The following is a 22,660-nucleotide window of genomic DNA, read 5'->3' as shown; positions in this document are numbered from 1 at the left end:
GTGTCACTTTCCAATTTCAGTTGTGTTTCTTTGGTTTTAACAATATAGATGGATTGCAATATTTTTAAAATAAATATGTGCCGGTAATGCATACCATTAAGTACCACCAGAAACAAAGCACTGGACCTCTCCTCTATACATTGTTAGTCAGCACAGTTTAGGCCACTTCTGCGGTTCTTTTAGACAGCCCAAGAGACTATAAAGACTTCTTACCATATTGGCCTGAATATAAGCCTCACCTTCCCCCCAAATTCCAACCATGAAAAGTTAAAGTGCAACTTATATTTGCGATCTTACAGTATGCAGCCAGGAACAGCGAGGAAGGGAGCAGCTTATATTCAGAATTTTTATTCTCTCCCCCCCCCTCCAATTTTAAAGGTGTGGCTTATATTTGGGTGTGGCTTATATCTGGGCCAATATGGTAGTTCACCCAAGAAAGAGTATATCTTCAGTGATTTAGACATTAGGATTGTGCAAATACCCCAATTCAGTTCAAGGCCCAAATCAGTTCCTAATTGGATCAGGGCCTGATTAGGGTCACTGATCAAAGTCTGAATTGCATCGGGGGTCCTTTGTACAGTCGTACTAATTGTATCTACGGCATCTAGTCCCTGCTGTGCAGGGTGCAAAGCAAGCATGGAGTTTGTCTATTGCCTTTGGAATAGAGAGCCAAATACTTTGTTAGCTCAGATGACAGATGGTCAAGAGGAGGGTGCAGATAAAATTTGAGAGAGAGGACAAGGCAGGTGGCTCAGGAACAGTATTTTGTATATGCAGCTTGATTGTAAAAAAAAGGGAGAAAGAAAAAGAAAAGCCTTAAAGTGGTATGGAACAGGTTCACCCAAACACAGTAAGTTGACTTACTGCTTGTAGATGTTGCAGCTGTCTTGTGACTGGTTCTGCGCATGTTCAGGTCACACAGTCCAGGACAATCCATGTCTTGGAAATATGTTGAGCTGTGATGTGGACCCTTTTTGTAAGGCTGATGGTGACACCTGCACCAGTCTGTCAAAAAGGGAAAGGGAAAGTGTGTTGGTGGCCATGCAAAGCTGACTTGATGAAGAACTAGTTTTCTCCCAGTCTGGAACTTCTGATTGGAACTATGGTCTGGTTCAAAGGAAAGATCTGAAGGTTCGAGTAGCAAGATTATTAAATGTGAATCTTCTGTTCTTCAGGTGTAAACTGAAAATTGGGGACCACGACCTGGGGATCCAGACTTATACCTGGGATAAATCCACCTATGGAAATGGCAAAAAGTACATAGCCACAGCTTATGTGGTTTCCCCATGATGCTACAAGATCCTGAATATGAAAACATCCTGAATGGCCAGATGCAGTCTACATGATGCAACCGTGTTTGTATGGGAGCTGCTCTGCATAGCCTTTCACCTTTCAATTGTACATTTTTGTCTGTTTATTTGCCTAAGTCATATGGAGTGTGCAACAGGTCTTGTGACTGGAACTCAGCTGTGACAGTGAGCACCATTAATGCTCCAAGTAATACTCTGCCAGAGGTGATGCCACATTTTGCCTAAAGCGCAGTCCAAGGTGGATTCATGAAAAACACCTGGAGGATGTCAATGGAAAGTAAAACCATCATCATCAACAACTAGGGAAAAACAAACTTTTCTATCCCATCTCGTCCAGCCTCCTGCTCTCACAGTTGCCAACCAGATGCCCATGGAAAGCCCACAAGGAGGACATGCACTGGTGCACCCTCCACATTTTTGATCCCCAGCAACTGGTATTTATAGGCATGCCACTTGCGACATTGAAGGCAGTACACCACCACCATCTCTAGGAACCACTGGTAGTCGTATCCTTGTATCTAAGGCAAAATTTGGTATAAAATGGAGGTTCCTGCCTCCAAGAAATTTCACAGGCAGCCAAACTAGAGTCAAGAATGCTAGCAAAATTTCTCAGCAAGGGTGGGTCCAGGGTTGATGGTGTCCTCTAGGCAAATTGTACTCTAGTGAGCCCCCTGATCTGTCACTGGGTCCTCAAAGGCTGACCTAGCTCTGTCGTGGCAACACTCCAAGCAACACTGAGCAGCTTAGGGTGGTTAAGTGTCCTCCTTTAAAGACAATATTTGAAAGGCTGACAGAAGACATTCCACTATTTGAAGGAGGTTGTCTGGTCCAATAACCTTGAAGGTGCTGATCAATAGTTACTACCTGGAGATTGAACCAAACAGGCAGACACACAAGTCCCCTGGTCACAGCCTTTCCTATTATGGTGTGGTGTATTGTATTTTTGTTAGTAGTTCTTTCCAAAATTCCAACTTTACACATGTAACTATTGTCTTTAATGTTGTCTTTAAAGTGCCTGCAAATTTCGTGGAAATCTGCATCCTCTTTGGTCTTCCTTTCCTGGTGATGAATAAATTACCCCCTTAGGGTTGCTGGGTGTAATCACGTATTAAATTTTCCACAATGCTCTGGAGGAGAGTGGGAAACCTCCAAACACACAGGCTGAATTAGGCCCATCAGGCCTCCCCCTTAGGCCCATTAGGATATTTTGGCTAAGCCACATCCTCCAGCCCTAGACATCAGGAGTGAGGCAGTTAAAGATGCAGCTGGGCCAAAGGGGTGTTGCTTCCAAAGTGTCACACTTTGAACTAAGCAAGCGCTGGCTACCAGCTCCACACCCTCCTCCCAAACTGTATCTTATTTTATTTTAATTTTATTTTGCCATTGCCATCAAAATTGGCTGGTTTGGACCTCTTCCCCTCTGATAAATTGGCTTCCGGTGAGATCATACTGGGGGTTAGTCACCTCTGGCCTAAGGAGTCAAGTACCTTCTGCTCCATCTTGCCTGCCCAGCAGTATTCCATCAGAAAGGCATCCCTTTCAAGACATCACTGGCAACTCAAAATGCGAGCACTTTAGAGATGCAGTCATTGCCTGTTTGATTTGACTTTGGTAGGCATCAAATCTGAGATCTCAAACTCTCCCAACGGTCCAATATTAAATGCCACAACATGTTAACTAACAAAAAAGCTGTCACATCTTAAATGAAGAAATCAGATATACAGTAATATCAAATACTCCCATGACATATCCTCAAGCTGAAAATATCCAAACTTGTCAGCAGCACTGCAGTCCGTCAGCAAGCCGTTAAGCCTTAATGAAAGATAGCCTTAATGAAAGCAGGCTGACCTGCAGCCACTTGGGGGCGCTTGAGGCACACTCTCTCCTGCTATGGACCTTGGCTGGAGGACTCCACTTTCATGGGGTTCTGTATCCACGAGCAAAATGCCTGGCAAGTTTGATGGGTTTAGAAAGGCAAAGGTGTGGGAAGTTCCTTCTCACAGCCCTGTTCTCACCCCTGGTTCCTGAATTCAGCTCCTTTGCTGTCCGTTCTCCCCACCATCACTGAGACAATTGGCTGCGGCCAGGAAAAGTGAACATGTGGCACTTCAGAACATGCTGGACTGCCACCCCTGATCATTGGCCATGCTGGCTAGAGCTGATGGGAGATGGAGGCCAACAACATCTGGAGAGCCATGGTTCCCCATCCATGTTTCAGTAGGAGAGGAGTCATTTGCTCTCTCCAACACCCCTCAAGCCCTGAGTTCCAAAGACAACCATGTTGTCCCTCAATTCCTGTCATACTGGACTCTTTCTCATTGCCTTAGATCCCATTTCTATTCCATGTGGTAGCTGGTGTCTAGTGGGACCTGTGGGGTAGAATGCACCAGTCTTTTGCCCAACATGGACCAAGTGGCAAGGCCATTTCCCCAAACCTAGCCCTGCCCACTGTCTTCCCAAACTGCTTGACTCCTTATTTTAGTGCTCCCCATACTGTGGGTAGCCATGTGTACAACATTACAGAGGACAGTCCTCTGTCTGAAGGCTTTTTTTTTAGGGATGGAGAACATCTGTGGCCTGTCAGATGTTGTGGGACCCCTGACTCCCATCAACTCCCCTCACAATTGTTAATGGTCAGGGAAGATGATGGGAGTTTTAACCCCAACAATATTAAGGAGGCTGCAGGTCTCTTTGCTTTGTTTGAAGGGTTGTGCAGTCCATGTCCAGATTAAGATGAAGAACCTTAATGTGGGGGTAAGTGGGAGCAGGGGGGGCCTTGAAGCCAGCAATCAACATTTAGAACTTGGGCAGCAGATGGACCAAGCCCACAGGTCGCCTGGTCACAGTTTTCATCACTAGAAGTTACACTAATATTTTTCTAAATTTGCATCTCTATGTATAAATGAGGAGATGGAATTTTTCCGCAACATAATGTCCTCTTTCAATGCATTCTTTTCCTTTTTTGCCAGAACATAAGTAGCCACACTGCCCAGTCCATTGACCAATGGGGGCAATGGGAGAACTAAGCTGCCCTCCATGTGCACAGCTGAGTCCGTCTAGCTTCTTGGCTGTGCTGCTATGTCAAGGCTGTCAGAGTCAAGCTAATCTCAAAGTTAAGAGTTAGAAATACACCAGAGCCAGCAAGACTATTCTTGTTCAGGCATGGTCTTCCAGTGCAAACAAGGAAGCTTGTCCAAGAGAGCCCAATGGCCAGCCTGGATGGACAGGACTGATGAAACACCTCTGAGTACTTGACTGCCAGGAAGATGCTCCATCCAGGTTGCTCAGCTAGGGGGCAACTTTAAAGGTAAAGGTAAAGGGACCCCTGACCATTAGGTCCAGTCACGGACTACTTTGGGGTCGCAGTATTCATCTCGCTTTACTGGCCAAGGGAGCTGGCATACAGCTTCCAGGTCATGTGGCCAGCATGACAAAGCCGCTTCTGGCAAACCAGAGCAGCACATGGAAACGCCGTTTACCTTCCTGCTGTAGCGGTTCCTATTTATCTACTTGCATTTTGACGTGCTTTCGAACTGCTAGGTTGGCAGGAGCTGGGACCAAGCAACGGGAGCTCACCCCGTTGCAGGGATTCGAACCACTGACCTTCTGATCAGCAAGCCCTAGGCTCAGTGGTTTAACCACAGCGCCACCTGGGTCCCTATAGGGGGCAACTTTACAGAGAGCCAAAAGTTCCTGGTTCCAGCACCAGCACTTCCTGACCTGCTAAGATAGTGTGACAGAATGTTATGAGAGAGAGAGAGAATCACAAGGAATTGATTTTATACATCTATTTCTATAACCTTATAAAGGAAAAGAAACCAGGGCTTTGTTTCAGCCAGAACTTGCTGGAACTCAGTTCTAGCACCTCTCACCTGGGTGCCATTGCCATTATAAGAGAACAAGGGAGGCGTTCGTGGTGAGTTCCAGCATCTCTTTTTCTAAAAGAACAGCACTATGCACAGCCCTTATTTTTTTCAGGGAGAATGGAGCAGGCAGGAATAAAGCATTCTATCTCTAATGGCTCTTAGCCAGATGTGAAAGAGGACTAAAACTTGGAGGAAAGTGGATGGACACCTCCTCCCTCTGTAACTCACCAATATTGTCAAATGACTGGCAACAGGTGGTCTCCAACCCTGTGTTGGAGATAGATGTTTATGGTGAGTTGATCCCAGCAGACAGATTTTCTGCAAGCAAATGGTTTCTAGTTCACCATGGTTCACCATGCCCATGAAATTCACATGAAATTGGCTTGAACCTAACTTGTCTGCACTAAGCTGTTACTTTAAATCACAGTTTCCCTGAGTTCAGATGTAATAGGAAATAGTAGTTTGTTCAAAGATTTCAGTGTCCTCCCATCACATGCAGAGGGGAGAAAGTGGGAGTGCACAAATCCAAGGTTCATTGCAGCTCACTCCCCCCCCCCATGGCTTAGTATTACAACGGAACTTGATCACTGCATTCAATGGGAGCTTACCTCCAAATAAATGTACAACAGTCTGCCCTTAAATGGCAGAACCCATTGTAGCTGGAGGCTAGCCACCACACTGAACCTCTAGTTCAGGCATCCCCAAACTGCGGCCCTCCAGATGTTTTGGCCTACAACTCCCATGATCCCTAGCTAACAGGACCCAGTGGTCAGGGATGATGGGAATTGTAGTCCAAAACATCTGGAGGGCCGAAGTTTGGGGATGCCTGCTCTAGTTGCTGTTAAGTTATTGGATTCTTTCCTCCATGTTAATACGCACAAACCGTGCCAGAGGATTGGTGCAGACCCAGGGATCTGCAACAGCATTCTTTCTTGTGACCTGTTGCTCAGGGCGACAATCTCATCTACCAGCCCAAAGTGTTGCCAGCTCTGCACCGGCTCTTTTGCCTGTTGCCCCTTCCTCAGCCAGTGTGAGAAGGAGCAGTAGTTTTAGGAGTGGCGGCGGCAGCAGCAGCAACCCCAGCCAGGTCCCAGGGTGGAGATACAGCTTGAACAGGGGCCTAGTGAATGCTGAGCTTCAAGCGGGAGCTGCTGGGAGCTGGGACATCCGTGGCCTGACAGATGGCTCAGCTGCAACAGTTTCTGAGCAAAGGGGTGGGCCTCCCTCCACCATCTGCCAGGGGGTCACAGGTGACACCCAAACATTGTGGTGGGCGGGGTGGGGGATGGAGGAGAGAAGTTGCAGGAGAGAGAGAGAGAGAGAGAGAGAGAGAGAGAGAGAGAGAGAGAGAGAGAGAGAGAGAGAGAGAGAGAGAGAGAGAGAGAGAGAGAGAGAGAGAGAGAGAGAGAGAGAGAGAGAGAGAGAGAGAGAGAGAGAGAGAGAGAGAGAGAGAGAGAGAGAGAGAGAGAGAGAGAGAGAGATGCCAGGGCTTGATTTATAGAAATGCATTTGCTTATTGAAGCCTATGGCTGGCTCCACAGGGCTTCAGCAGGAGAGTTTGTTTATTCCAAGTGACTCTGCAGCCAGTTTACAGCTGTGGCCTGCAAGTGCATAGGCTTCCCTAGTGGAGTGAGAAGGGGAGGGCCATGGACCCCCCTGGCCAACAGCATTTGAGCTGCCATGAAGGTGTGTGTGTGTGTGTGTGAACTGGCCAAAAGGGACACAGCACACCACACATAGCACAGTCGGCCAGATTTTATTGGAATGCTCCTCGCTGCTGTTTACCTTGTAGTATTTGGCCTCTGCTGAACATCTCCATCTAATAGGAACCTCAATTTATTCAAGGTTGGGGGCTTCCCAGCGCAGTGAAAGGACCAAGGAGTAGCTTGTTTGTGCTGTTGTACCTCTTAGAAGCTGACTGGGTGGCTTCAGAAAGGACCTGCTGCTGCCAAAATTCATTTCAAATAACTATTTTTAAATGTTGTTTATTTTTAAAATTAAAATCAAATGTAGTTCCAGATAATAAAAAGATATGCTCAAAGAAATCTGGCCATTTTATTGAAACCTACCATGCTTTCAGTAAATCCACTGAACATTAGTTGCAGACTAGGGAATTTTCAGTGTTGTCTCAAGCATTCTCATATATATCTATATATGCCTCTATATCTATACCATCTATATCTATGTAACAGCTGCTTTCTTGTGGTGTTATAATCCTTTAGGTGCTTAACCCTATCCCATAATCTCATCAGTTCCTGAAATACCACCTTTTTGCACCAAGGTCATATATGTGTACTTGAAAATGACATTGCATTTGCACAAGTTTAAGGTTACTATTCCCAATTCAGTGAGACACTGGATAAAAAAGTTGTTCACATAATCTATGGTGCAGTGTGCCCATGAGCCAAAATGTATGTGTAGAACATAAGATGAGAAGAGCCCGCAGGATCAGTCCAGTTACCCATCTAGTCCACGTTCTTGATCTCACAGTGGCCAACAAGATGCCAATGGGAATCCTGAAAGCATGGCCTGAGAGCAACAGAGGTTTCGCCACTTACAGTTTCCAGCATCTGGCATTCAGAGGCACACGTGAGCCTTTTAGTGGCAATATCTAAGGGCTGAGTTCATAGGAAGCAGTTGAAGTACTACTACATTTGAGAAATAAGCAAATGATGGGAACATGGCTGGATTCAGACCAACAATGGAGCTAGCAATAGAATTACTCTTTGGGTCTTGAGGATTTATTAATTCAGGTAAATTCCTTCATCCTGGGTATTCAGTGCTGCTTTTTCACAGTTATATATCAACGGAACTGAACTTCCACTAATTGAATAATAATAAATTTTAAATAAATAACCCACCCTCCCCAGCCAGGATCGGGCTCAGGGTGGCTAACATCAGAATAAAAAAGTAATATAAAAGAAATATAAAAGGGACCCCTGACCATTAGGTCCAGTCATGACCGACTCTGGGGTAGCGGCGCTCATCTTGTGTTATTGGCTGAGGGAGCTGGCGTACAGCTTCCAGGTCATGTGGCCAGCATGACAAAGCTGCTTCTGGCGAACCAGAGCAGCGCACAGAAACGCTGTTTACCTTCCCGCTGTAACGGTACCTATTTATCTACTTGCACTTTGAGGTGCTTTCGAACTACTAGGCTGGGACCGAGCAATGGAAGCTCACCCCGTCACAGGGATTTGAACCGCCGGCCTTCTGATCGGCAAGCCCTAGGCTCTGTGGTTTAACCCACAGCGCCACCCACGTCCCATCAGAATATATAATACATTAAAAACATGGGATCAAACAATCAATTAAAATACAGCTTAAAATCCAATTAAGGTCAGAATAAAATCAGATGGCAACCCACAAATTATAACTATAAGGGTTGGGAACATTAAGCGCTCACCAGGCCTAACTATTTGTGCTGGTCTTGTATGGGTCAGTGAGAAGCGTTTGGGAGGCCACTTACATGCAGGAAGATCTTATAAAAGGAGAGGGAGTCAGACTGGGCCCCGACCAAAGGGATGGTGTAACAGCTCCGTCTTACAGGCCCTGCGGAAAGATGTCAAATCCCACAGGGCCCTGGTCTCTTGTGACAGAGCATTCCACCTAGTCGGGTCAGTACTGAAAAGGCCCTGGCCCTGGTTGAGGCCCTGGACCTCCAAGGTGTTGTCATTTGCAGACTGTTAGGTCCTCCACGGCGCCTACCAGGAGAAGTGGTCCCGTAAATACGAGGGTCCTAGACCGTATAGGGATTTAAAGGTTAAAACCAGCACTTTAAACCTGGCCTTGTACTCCAACGGGAGCCAGTGTAGCTGGTATAACACTGAATGAACGTGATCCAGTGATGAATAGGCAGCGGGAAAAGGCTCTTCTTAACAGATCTGTATTTACCGGCTATCTGAAAGCCACCAAAGAAAAGTTGCTGTGAGCCTTCCTTTGGCAGGGAGTTTCTGCCGGAAAGGAATTCCGCAACCATCAAAGCTCTGTTTTGTGTTGTCACCTGCCACCCCTCAAATTGTTGTCAGCCTTGGAGCAGAGCTTCATTGGCCCATCTTAGCATCTGGGCTGAATAAGAGAGCCTGGCGTGCTACAGCAATCCATAAGCCCATGGGGAAGGGCTGTGTAGCTTAGGGGCAGAGCACCTGCTTTGCATGCAGAAGGCCCCCTGTTAAATCCTCAGCATCTTCAGGTAGGGCTAGGAATAGGTAAAGGGTAAAGGGACCCCTGACCATTAGGTCCAGTCGTGACCGACTCTGGGGTTGCGCACTCATCTCACATTATTGGCCGAGGGAGCCGGCATACAGCTTCCAGGTCATGTGGCCAGCATGACAAAGCCGCTTCTGTCGAACCAGAGCAGCACACGGAAACGCCGTTTACCTTCCCGCTGTAGGTATCTACTTGCACTTTGACGTGCTTTCGAACTGCTAGGTTGGCAGGAGCTGGGACCAAGCAATTGGAGCTCACCCCGTCGCAGGGATTCGAACCGCCGACCTTCTGATCAGCAAGTCCTAGACTCTGTGGTTTAACCCACAGCGCCACCTGCGTCCCCTAGGAATAACCCCTATGTAAAACCCTGGAGAGATGCTGCTGGTCAGTTTAGACAAGAGTGAGACAGGTGGGGCAATGGTCTGGTTCAGGGTAAGAGAGTTTTCTATGTTCCACACCAGCAGATAAGCTCAACAGTCCCGTCCCGTCCCCGTCCCCCCCGAAATCACCCAGCAATCTCTATGGCAAACAACCTTATTTTCCCCTGACAAATGTTGGGAGATTTTATGACTGTTTCAGGTGTTTTTTTTCCCTTTGCCAATTTCTTTGGACCTGGGCCTGAAGATGATAGTATTATACAGATCCTTTACAGCAGAGCTTTCCAAACTTTTCATGTTGGTGACACACTTTTTAGACACGCATCACCTCACGACACAATAATTCAGTTTTACTGAATTACACAGTAATGTGTCACGACACACAGTTTGGAAAGCTCTGTTTTACAGTGTTCCCTGAGAGCAGGCGAGAAAAAGCTCAGCTCTCTTATCGTTCCCTCTGATTTTCCATTCATCTACTAGGTGTTAACATATTCTGGGCTGAAGGACAGAAAGAAAGGAGAGAGAGAGAGAGAGAGAGAGAGAGAGAGAGAGAGAGAGAGACAGAGAGACAGAGAGACAGAGAGAGAGAGAGAGAGAAGGCCTTGGGGAAACCCAATTCAGTGGTGGGTGTTGAAATACAAAACAAAACTTCAGTGTAACAAAGGCCTGTGCAACGGCCTGGGAAGAAAGGGAGGCGCAGAGGCCGGCGAGCCAATTGTCAGACATCTGTTGCCAAAGGAGAGATGGAGAGATGATGTGGGGCTCCCCCAGGCCTGCATCTGACAGGGGGAGCGTTATATCTCAGAGGGGCTGCCAGAGCCTCATGCCCCACCTGAGCACAGTAAAGTGAGGGAATTTAAGATGGTGACGCCAGCCCCTCCCACGAGGGCCCTGTGGGGTCCCCTTTTCGTTTTGTTCGGCTAATGACTGTGCAAGGGAGCATCTGGGTGACGGTTGGCCAGTGGTCCCCATGGGTTCCTCCCCGCTCAAGCTCCAAAACAGCAGAAGGGGCTGCTAATGAGACAATGGCTCAGCGCAAGAGAAGCAATTCTCCTCAAGTTATTTCATCTGAGAGGCACCTTCACCACCTTTGCATTTCCTTAAGTGGCCCTCCTGATGCTTGCGCCATCCCCAGGAGAGCGAGTTTGTCATTGCTGAAAGGTGCCTTAAGGCAGGCAGTCTCCTAATTTTTTCCAGGGAGCCTCTCTAAATCAATATTTTTTTTTATAAAATAAGAAAAACCATTAAAATCCCTTAAGTGTAGCTTAGGGCATCCCCATGAGGCATTACTACAAAGCAGCTGCTTGAAGCTATGGATTCTGCATGCCATTAAAGGATGATGGACTGTCAGTTTTCTGCTATTATATGTTCACAGTGTAGGACAGGGGTAGTCATTACAGTGCCTTCTAGATATGGTTGGCCTACAATTCCCATCACCTCTGGGGCTGATGGGAGTTGGAGTCCAATAGCATCTGCACGGCACCTGCTTGGCTACTGCAAGAGGTCCCCATTTTGATTGCCTCTGGCCACAGAAAAGCTTGGGGTGACCCAAAAGTTTCTCTCTTCTGTGGGTTGCTGCACTGAGGCACAGTGCCTTCTTTTATAACAATTTGATCTGAGCTGCTGCAAATCAGGAGATTCCCACTCCCACGACAGTATGGGAGCTGTCTGATTTTTGGCTTCTCCGTATCTTCATGCATCTGCTAAGTTTGTCAGATATTTAGCATCCCAAAGATGGAGACTCGTAGGCCGTAGCATGGGAACTGGTGGACATGTCATAGAATGTAGCCTAGCCCTAGCCTGCTCTTTAACTGAGCAGGACCCAAGGAGGTAGCCCGATGGTAAAGTAGCAGAGCTACAAATGTGAAGGTCCAGGGAAATGGAAATGTTCAAGAAAAATATATGTGATTCTCTCTCTTTTTAATTTTTTTAAATGGAGGATTTGAATTAAGGAAAATCCATTGTTTGTAATATTTTATCTTTCAAAATAAGTGCTCTTTTCAGAAAGCGGCTTTAACCTGCGTGAAACCATTGGGAGATCTAGCTCAGTACTGTCTGCACTGACTGGCAGCATCTCTCCAGGGTTTCAGACATTCCCAGCGTTACCTGGAAATGCCGGGGGTTGAACCTGACAGCTGTTGCAGGAAAAGCCCAACATCTGCTACTGAATTAAGTTGTGCTTTAAAATGATTTTGTTAGTTACAGCCAATTACACTCCTGAGGTACTGAGAATGGACCCCAGAACTGGGCCAAAGCCTGAGCCCCTGCATCTCCAAAGAGCAGGCCTTTAAACGGAGAAAGAGCTGTTTGGCCTTGGCATGTGATTTGAGTCATCCCAAAAGCTGGATGTGAAGCAGAAAACCCCGACAGGAACTCTACTCTGAGCTCAGGAACTGCAGCTTTCCCAGAATGAATGACCCCTGACAGATAAGTGTGAGGGACTTGATTTTTCCCTGTGCATTGATGCAAAACCCAGATTAGTGAAGAGTTCCAGCAATGATGCCAAAACAGCCAGCCTAAGTAACAGCCTCATTGGATGATTTGAGCCAAGAACCTTTTATTTCCTAATATTAGAAGCAAAGAACATAAGCACTAAAATAAGAGCATATGAAATTGTGCTTGTGTGGGTGAGGATTTACCTTGCATGTATATCTGTGAATTTTTTTAAAAAAAGTTCTGTTTCTGAGTAGCTCTGCACGCCCTCCACTATAATCTGCATTTTAGGTTCTAAGCCACTTTGTATAAAGTTCTCTGTTCCCCAACTCATTGTAATAGGGAAACTAAAAATGGCTGTAACTTGTTTCTGTTTTGGACAAAGTGCATGAAATTTGTGGGCACAGGAGCACCCTCTGCCCTGCTGCTGTGAATTAATTCTGTCAAATTGCAGACAAATAGGTCCCAGGGATGTTTGTGGGTGAATAAAAAGGGGGTTCATTTTCCTCCATATTCTGTTATGAAAGGAGAGAGGGAGTTCATCTCTTTATTGCTGCAAAATAATTAAGAGGCAGATGAGTGGTGTGCATTCTTGCTTGTTGTACATGTTTTAAAAAGCACTTTGCAGTTAGTTCCACACTGACCTTTTTTTCTATTGGTTGTTTCTGTCTCCACATAGGCCTTACTGGTCTAGACTTTTATAGGTCTTTGATAGGTAGGGTGGGCTACCTATCACCTGAGGCGAACCATAATATGGCGCTCCTCTCCCCTCCTGTCCCTCCCCCCCCCCGTTATCTGGTGGGGGAGGTATCAAATCACCATTACAGTGGAACCTCGGTTTATGAACACCTCGGTTAACGAATTTTCGGTTTACGAACGCCGCGGACCCATCTGGAACGGATTAATCCACTTTCCATTACTTTCAATGGGAAAGTTTGCTTCAGTTTATGAACGCTTCAGTTTAAGTACTTCGCGGACCGTCTGGAACAGATTAATCCACTTTCCATTACTTTCAATGGGAAAGTTCGCTTCAGTTTATGAACGCTTCAGTTTAAGTACTTCACGGACCGTCTGGAACAGATTAATCTACTTTCCATTACTTTCAATGGGAAAGTTTGCTTCAGTTTATGAACGCTTCAGTTTAAGTACTTTGCGGACCGTCTGGAACAGATTAATCCACTTTCCATTACTTTCAATGGGAAAGTTCGCTTCAGTTTATGAACGCTTCGGTTTACAAACAGACTTCTGGAACGAATTGTGTTCATAAACCGAGGTACCACTGTACCTGATGCCTGAAGAGGGAATCAAAAGCTATCACAGAGGTGGAGGGAAGGGGCCCACTCTGACTCACACTTCCTGGGTGTAGAGAGCAGCCCCCCGCCATTTCCTCTTTCTGCAGTGCCTCCTTATTTGTTGAGACGCCACTCTAGAGGCAGCACTGGGGCGGGAGTGGGGGAGGCTACTGAAGAGGTGGCAGATCCCACTTGGAAGGATCATGCTGCAGCCATTGCTGCTATTGCAGTGGCGGTGGCGGCAGCAGGCAACACATTCATTGGAAGCTGGATCTATTGCCCCTGTTGATCCTGCTGCCACAGGCAGTCACCTCACCTTGCCTCATGACTGGGCCGGCCCTGCTGACAGGACATACAATGTGAGGTTGTCTAGAGTGCTGCCTGCAGAGCTCTGAAAAGGTCTTGGGTTTTGTTGTTGCAAAGACATGTAGGATTTCTTTTTAAAAAACCTAAAACTTTAATTTATTTCACATACAATTTGCATCCTAAGAACCATAGCAAAGTGATTAACAATAGAATAATCAGTACTAAGAACATGTAAATACAACTTCTAGTCCAATGCAGATAAAGACTAGGATGAATTTCTTCATGTAAAAGTCTTCCTGGAAATGGAATACTGTATCTTCAGCAGCTGCCAGGAAGATAAGACAGTGTCTGGCTGATACGTAATGAGAGCAAGTTCTAAAGGATATAGGAAAAGGAAGCACTTCTACATGCAGCAGCATTTCCTTCTGGGCAACTTCCAGGGTGGGGTGTCACATGCCGAGGGTGGGGGAACCATAGATGAAAGTGGATGGAGCAATGAATATATTTTTTTACCTTTGTACAGTAGGCTAGTTTCCACACACATACACACACACACTGCTCTCTATCCTTCCCCCAGGCAATCAAGAGTCATGATCAGAGTTCAGGGAGGGTGTGAAGCAAGGCTGGTAAGAGGAAGTGCCTGGGGGAAGGGGAGAATCCTAAGGGTCGCATGGAGAGGCCCTTTGGCCACTAGGCTGGAGGTCCCCCAGCCATGCATTAGGCTCAGATTTTGGGGAGCATGGGTTGGGAAGAGACACCACCTTGTCCTTCTTCTCAGGCAGCAAAATATTTTGGGCTGGGTTGGCCCTTGGCATTGTCCTAATCAGCACCCAGGATTTCATAACAAATTCCAGTGGGTGTGGAATTTGGTCTCATCATATTTCCTTGGAATTGTTTATACACTGTTTGCTTGCATCTCTGAATGATGCTCACGCAGGTCTGTCAGGGTGCCAGAACAGCAAGCCTGTTGTTTGAGAACCAGGGCTCTGGATGTGTAGATGCTGCTGTCTCTTGCCTCTGAGTCTAAAGAGAATCCCAACTATTACAGCTTCCCCAAAGCGAGGATGAAGAGGGTTAGAGCCTCCTCTGAGCCTGATTTCAGTAAAGCTGCCTGCATTAGACACTAATCTCCAAGGCCTTTGGGATGCTCGCTAATCCCTTCCAGTAAGCGATATGGCTCTAACTACCCTGATGGGACTCTGGCCACATCTGGTTGCAGAATACATGGAGAAGAAAGCCCAGTTACATTTGTTTTACCCAACAGGCTGAGAAGACCATGTGTTGGTCATAACATTGCAGCATGTGGCTGAAGGAGAAAGTGGTGGTGGTCAGTTGAAATTATTGGAAAACAAGGTGATCAGAGGCCATGGGAGAGGAGGCTTCTGTGATTTTGTATAAAGGTGCATTGAAGAGGGAATTTTCAGAATCTGCAGACCAGAATTCCCTTCCCTAGGTAAAGGGGGCAGAGCCCAAGGCTGGTCTGAGAGTGTGGATCCAGAGTGCAGAGCTTGGTGGTTTATGATGGGTTCATGGGCACAACCTATCAGTTTTTGTCAGGGCCAGAGGCCAGGGCCAAAGCCTTTGACTCACCTAAGACAGGGATAGGAAAGCTGTAGCTTCCCAGGTATTGTTGGACTCCAACTCCCATAATTCCTAACCATTGGTAGTTCTGTCTGGGATGGATGGGAGTTGGTGTCCACCCTGACTTAAGAAGAAGACTGGAAAAGAAGGGGAAAGGTGGTGCTGGTGAATCAGCCTTGGGGGAAAACATGGGGGAAGCTGCCACCTTCATTCTGTGCTATGGGCTTCCTGGAATGATCTGGTTGACTGCTTTTGGAAAGAGTGATGGACTAGATCAGGCATCCCCAGACTTCGGCCCTCTAGATGTTTTGGACTACAATTCCCATCTTCCCTGACCACTGGTCCTGTTAGCTAGGGATCATGGGAGTTGTAGGCCAAAACATCTGGAGGGCCTCAGTTTGGGGATGCCTGGACTAGATGGATCCTTGGTATCATGTGAAACAGCTCTTGTTTTGCTTGTAGTTAGGCTTGGGAACTTATGGCCCCCCAGAAGTAGTTGTACTTCAGCTCCCTTCATCTGTTAATGTCAGCCATGCTGGCTGAGGGTGATGGAATTTCTGCCTTCCCACCATGTCCTCCACCTTTCTTACATGTCTCTAGATTTTCAGAGGGAAGAAGGAGGTTGTCACAGTCCGGTCAGCGGGCGGTTGAAGCCCTGGCTGAGGACGTCAGGACCAGAGGCAAGATGGTGGTGTAGAAGCAGGTGCAGGGTTGAGGGTCCAGCAGCAGACAGTCGCAGGGTCAAGGAGCAAGGCAGAGACGAAGGTCTGGGAGTCAAGGAGCAAGGTGTCGGCAAGGAAAAGGTCCAAGGGTCAAGGATCAAGGCGTCGGCAAGGCAGAGGTCCAAGGGTCGAGGATCAAGGCGTCTGCAAGGCGAGGGTCCAAGGAGCAAGGCGTCGGCAAGGCAAGGGTCCAAGGAGCAAGAGGCCAGATGCAACCAGGCAGGGATAGCATTGCTGTGGCAAAGAGCTGAAGGGAAATGCTGAGCTTTTATCCTTCCCAGCTCCTGCCACCAGGTGCAGTGAGATATCAAGTTGCCTCACCTGAGTGGCCACTCCTTGCCTCTCCAGCACAAGCTGAGGCAGGCCCCAGTCCTGCAAAGCACTACAGGCCCCAGAGCCTGACTCCTGCCCATACTCCTGACAGAGGTGGGGAAAGCCCCACTCAGTGGGCATGACTTTTGTTCCATCCATAGAAGGAAAGTTAAGGCTGAAGATACTTCCTGGTGCTAGGTTATCTTTGGTTCCCTTGAAAGGTCTTTATAGTCTCCCAGGTATGAAGAGCTCATTTACACCAATGCAAGTTGAGGAAGGATGCAGAAGAAAGCATTGATCCGATAGTTCCAGCTCTCCCTTAGTCAGCCTGGAGGCTAGGAGATGACACTTCCATGTCTACTTGCCTTGCCCCTGTGATCTAGTGCATCTAAGATAGCTCCTTTGAACTTTGCAGAGAAACCATCACAATCATTTACAATAATAATTCTGGTCCCAGAGGTTTGGGGTTTCCTAGTACAGAATGTGTAGTCACAGTCCTCCGTGTGCCAGAAGCGGTTTAGTCATGCTGGCCACATGACCTGGAAAGCTGTCTGTGGACAAACGCCGACACCCTCGGCCTGAAAAGCTAGATGAGCGCTGCAACCCCATAGTCACCTTTGACTGGACTTAACTGTCCAGGAGTCCTTTACCTTTACCTTACCCTCATTTTAAAAATATAAATAAATGTGCGTGCGTGCGTGCGTGCGTGTGCATGCAAAGCGCTGCTACAAGACGGCAACTCTATCCACAGAGCTTGCCAACCACAAGGGACAAGGGGAAGCAGCTGAGCTCTCCCAGTGTTCAGTCCAGGCCATTTGATGCAGTGCACGCACAATGTGCATTTCCCTTTCCCACTGTCTGTGCTGAGAGCAAGGGGTGGGGGCAGGCAGCAGGTCTCCTGAGCATGGCTGGCAGCTCATTGAAAGCTGGGCATTAAACAAAGCAACTTGGAGCAAAGGTTAATGAGGAAACTGTGCTCTTTTTGAACAGAAGAATGTGGGGCAGTTATCCCATATGGACACAGGAAGCTCTCTCCCAGAAAAGACGTGTGTGTGTGTGTAGTTTTAAAATACCAGGTTCACCACCCATTGGGTGAATGAAATGGATGAAAATCTTCCCCAGGACATGGCACAAACCAAACACAGGAGGAGAAGGTGCTTAACCTAAAGATATTGGGAAAGGACCTTGCAGAGCACACACAAAGCTGTAATTCGATTCAAGAGAAACCTTGTGCAAAGGATATTCCTATGGGTCCCTGCAGACAATCTATTTACTGTGCATTCATCCTGATCTTTTTTGCACAAAAGCTTATGCAGAAGTTAGATTATACCTGGTCTTTATTGAACATTTGTTCTAACTTGTTTACAGGGACGTTAGATAGCAGTGAGCATTCGTATTGCATTTTTCTTATTTGCCTATAGCGTGTTTGTACGATTTCATGTTAGTCATTCATTCATCCTGCACTTTTCAGGGCATTTACCCATCACTTTTCAAATTGCAAAAAGCCTCAGTGTGGCTATTTTAAAAGTGTATTTGTTGGACTCAGGTGACAGACCCCTTTAATATCCTTTAAATGCAAAAATATAACATGAATCGCACCCACAAAATACTGTACTAACAGTCTGAAGCTACCCTATTTCATGTCCCACATTAAGTGGTTTTTATTATTGTCCTTTTATTTGGTTGTAAATCACTTTGGGATTTTTTAAAAGTCAATTGAGTAAACCACAGAGCCTAGGGCTTGCTGATCAGAAGGTCGGCGGTTCGAATCCCCGCGACGGAGTGAGCTCCCATTGTTCAGTCCCAGCTCCTGCCAACCTAGCAGTTCGAAAGCATGTCAAGTGCAAGTAGATAAATAGGTACTGCTCTGGTGGGAAGGTAAACGGCGTTTCTGTGTGCTGCTCTGGTTCGCCAGAAGTGGCTTTGTCATGCTGGCCACATGACCTGGAAGCTGTACTTCAGCTCCATCAGCCTATACAGCGAGATGAGTGCCCCAACCCCAGAATCATCTGCGACTGGACCTAATGGTCAGGGGTACCTTTACCTTTACCTAATCCTAGTTCCTTTACCTAGTACCTTTACCTAGAATCCTAGTTCTATGCAAGTAGATAAATAGGAACCGCTATAGCGGGAAGGTAAACGGCGTTTCCATGTGCTGCTCTGGTTTGCCAGAAGCGGCTTTGTCATGCTGGCCACATGACCTGGAAGCTATACGCCGGCTCCCTCGGCCAATAATGCGAGATGAGCACGCAACCCCAGAGTCGGTCATGACTGGACCTAATGGTCAGGGGTCCCTTTACCTTTAATCCTAGTTTGAAGAAACAGTGTTGGGCTTAAACAGGAATCCCTGGGGATTTTTCTGCAGCCTGGTCAATACACATTAAGGACCTGAATAAGTTGCATTACGAAGGAGCGTGGGTGGAAGCAGTGGCAGAGCTTCATGCTCCAGCACCGGGGGCGGGGAGGCGGAGAGCAGGCAGGGGCTGGCATGTGTCCTGGGGGCGTGGCATGTCGCCTGTCGGGGCGTGATGTCCAGTGCGGGCGGGATCGCCCCCCCTCCCGCACTCCTCTTCCTCCGCCAGTGGATGGGAGGCTGGGCTCTGCCAATCATGGGTGAATACAAGTGATGATTCCAGGTAGGGGTGGGGAAGAAATTCACTTCAGTTCACATTGAAAGGTGAGCTTCCCTAAATTGCACTTTGCAAAACGTAGCCATCCTTCAAATTCTTCCCTTGTCCATTTTTTGCAAGGCACTTCTCCAGCCGAGTTACATGTAAACAAATGCACGTACTAGTTTAAACTGTGCATGTGAAAGCATATGTTATATAGTATATTAGGGGAAACTGCTTTGCAAAAAAAAGTGCGGATTAGCCAAAATTCTGTATATTTGGAGAAATAGTCATACAAAAATGCTGGTGAATTTTCACGAGTACTTTTATGCTCATGTGGGCAAACTGATGTGGAAGTACAGAGAATGGAACTTAAGACCGGACAAGTGAGAAACCGGAAGAAACTGAAATTGACACCTTGTCCCATCCCTAGTTCCAGGCAGGGGGGTGGAGGAAGCCCAGGGAAGGGGAATCTTGCCATCACACCACTCCTCTTTGCTGGAGCTTCTCTTTATGAGTGACTGGCTCTTTCCACAGCGCTCCTTGCCCCCTCATGCGTGGCCTCCTTATTGGACTGAAAGCAGCCAACTGTTCCCCACGGCGGTGGCGGCCTCCATCCTAATCCAATCTATCAGGGAGGTAATGAAGTATAAAAGTGCGGATTCAATTAAAAGGGATTTTGATGTAGGACGGAGCCTGCAGACAGGGACAGAAGCCTGCTCTGTTTTGAAAGGGGGCCATCTGTGCCACCATGTTGTGGCTTTTGTGTTGTCCTGAAAGGGCAACTGCACTTGACAAAGGTGACGGCAACACATGTAGGCGCCTCTCCCCACCCCACCCCACCCCACCCCAACACATCTCCCCGCCAGCCACTTTAACATTTGGATCTGCAGGGAAGGAGAAGTGCCTGTCCTTCAGACCCTCCAGTCTAGGAGCCTTGAACTCTTTTTTTCTTTTTTGCATGCCCTTGCTGACCTATTCAATAACCTTATAGAGCTTCTCATAGGCATGGATGGAACCTGGTGTTAAGCAATACAGTGCACACAGACTATTGAATCTAACCAGTGAAGGCAGTGAAGGTCCTGTGTGAGTGCTTGGAGGTGGTTGGAGGATGGATGGCAGCTAACAGATTGAGGTTGAATCCTGACAAGACAGAAGTACTGTTTTTGGGGGACAGGGGGCAGGCAGGTGTGGGGGACTGAATGGGATAACTGTGCCCTTGAAGGACCAGGTGCACAGCCTGGGAGTCATTTTGGACTCACAGCTGTCCATGGAGGCACAGGTTAATTCTGTGTCCAGGGCGGCTGTCTACCAGCTCCATCTGGTATGCAGGCTGAGACCCTACCTGCCTGCGGACTGTCTCGCCAGAGTGGTGTATGCTCTAGTTATCTCCCGCTTGGACTACTGCAATGCACTCTATGTGGGGCTACCTTTGAAGGTGACCCGGAAATTGCAATTAATCCAGACTGTGGCAGCTAGACTGGTGACTGGGAGCGGCCGCCGAGACCACATAACAACAGTCCTGAGAGATCTACATTGGCTTCCAGTACATTTCTGAACACAATTCAAAGGGTTGGTGCTGACCTTTAAAGCCCTAAACGGCCTCGGTCCTATATACCTGAAGGAGCATCTCCACCCCCATTGTTCATCCCGGACATTGAGATCCAGCGCCGAGGGCCTTCTGGTGGTTCTCTCACTGCGAGAAGCAAAGCTACAGGGAACCAGGCAGAGGGCCTTCTCAGTAGTGGCGCCCACCCTGTGGAACGCCCTTCCAACAGAGGTCAAGGAGATAAACAACTACCTGAAATTTAGAAAACACCTAAAGGCAGCCCTGTTTAGGGAAGTTTTTAATCGTGATATTTTAATGTATTTTGGTATTCGTTGGAAGCCGCCCAGAGAGGCGGGGGAAACCCAGCCAGATGGGCGGGGTATAAATAATAATAACAACAAGAACAACAGGGGTGAAAACATTCCTCACTGCACAATGGACAGCATGCAATGTGTTCCAATGGATACCAGTAAGACTTTGGGCAATTGATGTTTCTTGCTGCTGTTGCTTTGTTGAGTGCAAAGTGTGAACCATCTAAATATTGACATCTGCCTTCTCTAGGTCATAGCTCAATGGTAGAGGGTCTGCTTTGCATGCAGAAGCTCATAGGTTCCATCCCCACCCTATGGAACACTAAAATTTGGGTGCCCTGCCTCTCCATTCTACATAATTGTTGTGGCACCTCCTGCAATGCCAGTGCCCATTGAGGCTGAATCAGTCACACTACCTTAAAACTCCCTCTGATGGTGTAACACAAAATTAGAGAGTGTTGTCATTGCTATGTCCCTGTCCCTGCTGTCCCACAGCACCTCAGGCTTACCTTACCTAGCTATGTCCTGCTGGCTCTGACTTTTCTTTCTCACACATGCAATGATGCTGTTGCTCTCTAACCAAAACCACAGGACATTCCAAAGTACCAATAAAATTTCACAAAGTGGTCACATCATGCACACTATCTTGTGTATGTGTACACTCACTGCGCACATTCTTGAAAAATGGAGGGAGCACATGGAAAATGCCAGAGAATAACCATGAGTGTGGTATTCTCCACTAGTTCTACGCAGCACAGATCCATTTAAATTAATGGACCTGGCTGATTAAGGGGTTCATTACTTTCAATGGGTTTCCACTGAGTAGGACTGCATTGAACACAAACCAACATGGGAGTGATGTCATATCAATTCTGCCCTACAGAAAGTGGGTGAAAAACTATGCTAATGTCACTGTAAATGTTTAGAACTGCAGCCTCAATCTTGACTAAGCATGGGGGCCAGTCCTAGCAGGCTGGGGGTTCTGAAGGGAAGAAATGAAGCTCTTGGAGGAGGCAGGAGGTGGGATTGTGCTCCTTCCCATCCAACGTTCCCGATATGACAGCTGTCATGTGCAGACATGCCCTGCTTTATTATAATGCACAGTTCAGGAGACCTCCCAGCTTAATCCCCCCCAAACAGATAAAACTAGCAGAGGAGAGATTTGGAATGATTTGCAAAATCTTGCTGCTCTGGCGAGATTAGGGCTCTGTTTTAATCTTGTACAATGAGGGTTTGGGGGATGGTTTAATGAGAGTTTGAGCAGGAATAATCCTGTCTTTAAACTCGTCCTGCGCAACAATCCTCCCGGAAAAGTTGTAATCGGGCAAGATGTTCTTAAGGCACAGATGCAAATGGATGGCTGGGGAAAACAGTGGCCGAAGGAAGAGTCTTACGGCGAGGCAGAGAGAAATCCTGAAGGAGGGCTGCCATCAGGGGTCGGCACCAACAGGAACTGCCTGATGCCCATGTCGTAGCAAGGAGCCCATTGCCAGAGCCTGGTGCCTCCTGCCCGTGACCCTCCTTCCCTCCCTCTTGCTGCCTGTTGAACTGACCTCTTCAAATGAGTGAGCTGTGAGAGATGAGGCATGAGAAGATACAGTAGCCTATTTGTCCTTTCCTCCTGGGAAGTGCATACCCCACAAGCAGGGGCGTAGCGAGGCGCCGCGACACCCAGGGCGGCAAATTGCCATGCACCCGGGTGGGATGCGGTGTCGCTACGTAACAACATAACAACACATGTGTGTTACGTAACAGTGCATGCGTCGTTATGTGGCGGGGTATCGCC

The 22,660-nt window shown here is 47.4% G+C and overlaps 1 protein-coding gene across 1 annotated transcript in view; it reads left to right on the top strand.

Moving 5' to 3' along the window:
• The window catches only part of ENDOU (endonuclease, poly(U) specific), a 35,150-nt gene extending 32,739 nt beyond the window's left edge, over positions 1-2,411 (top strand). Inside the window, exon 9 of the mRNA XM_035101377.3 lies at positions 1,176-2,411. Within this exon, the coding sequence (XP_034957268.2) occupies positions 1,176-1,290 (115 nt within the window). The 3' untranslated portion in view covers positions 1,291-2,411. The remainder of the gene's footprint in view (positions 1-1,175) is intronic.
• The last annotated feature ends 20,249 nt before the right edge of the window (positions 2,412-22,660 follow it).

This window comes from Zootoca vivipara, chromosome 2, assembly GCF_965207765.1.
Source record: "Zootoca vivipara chromosome 2, rZooViv2.hap1.1, whole genome shotgun sequence".
In the NCBI taxonomy this organism is placed as follows: domain Eukaryota; kingdom Metazoa; phylum Chordata; class Lepidosauria; order Squamata; family Lacertidae; genus Zootoca; species Zootoca vivipara.
Note: the sequence above shows the minus strand (reverse complement) of the source record. Positions and strands in the feature narration are given on the sequence as shown.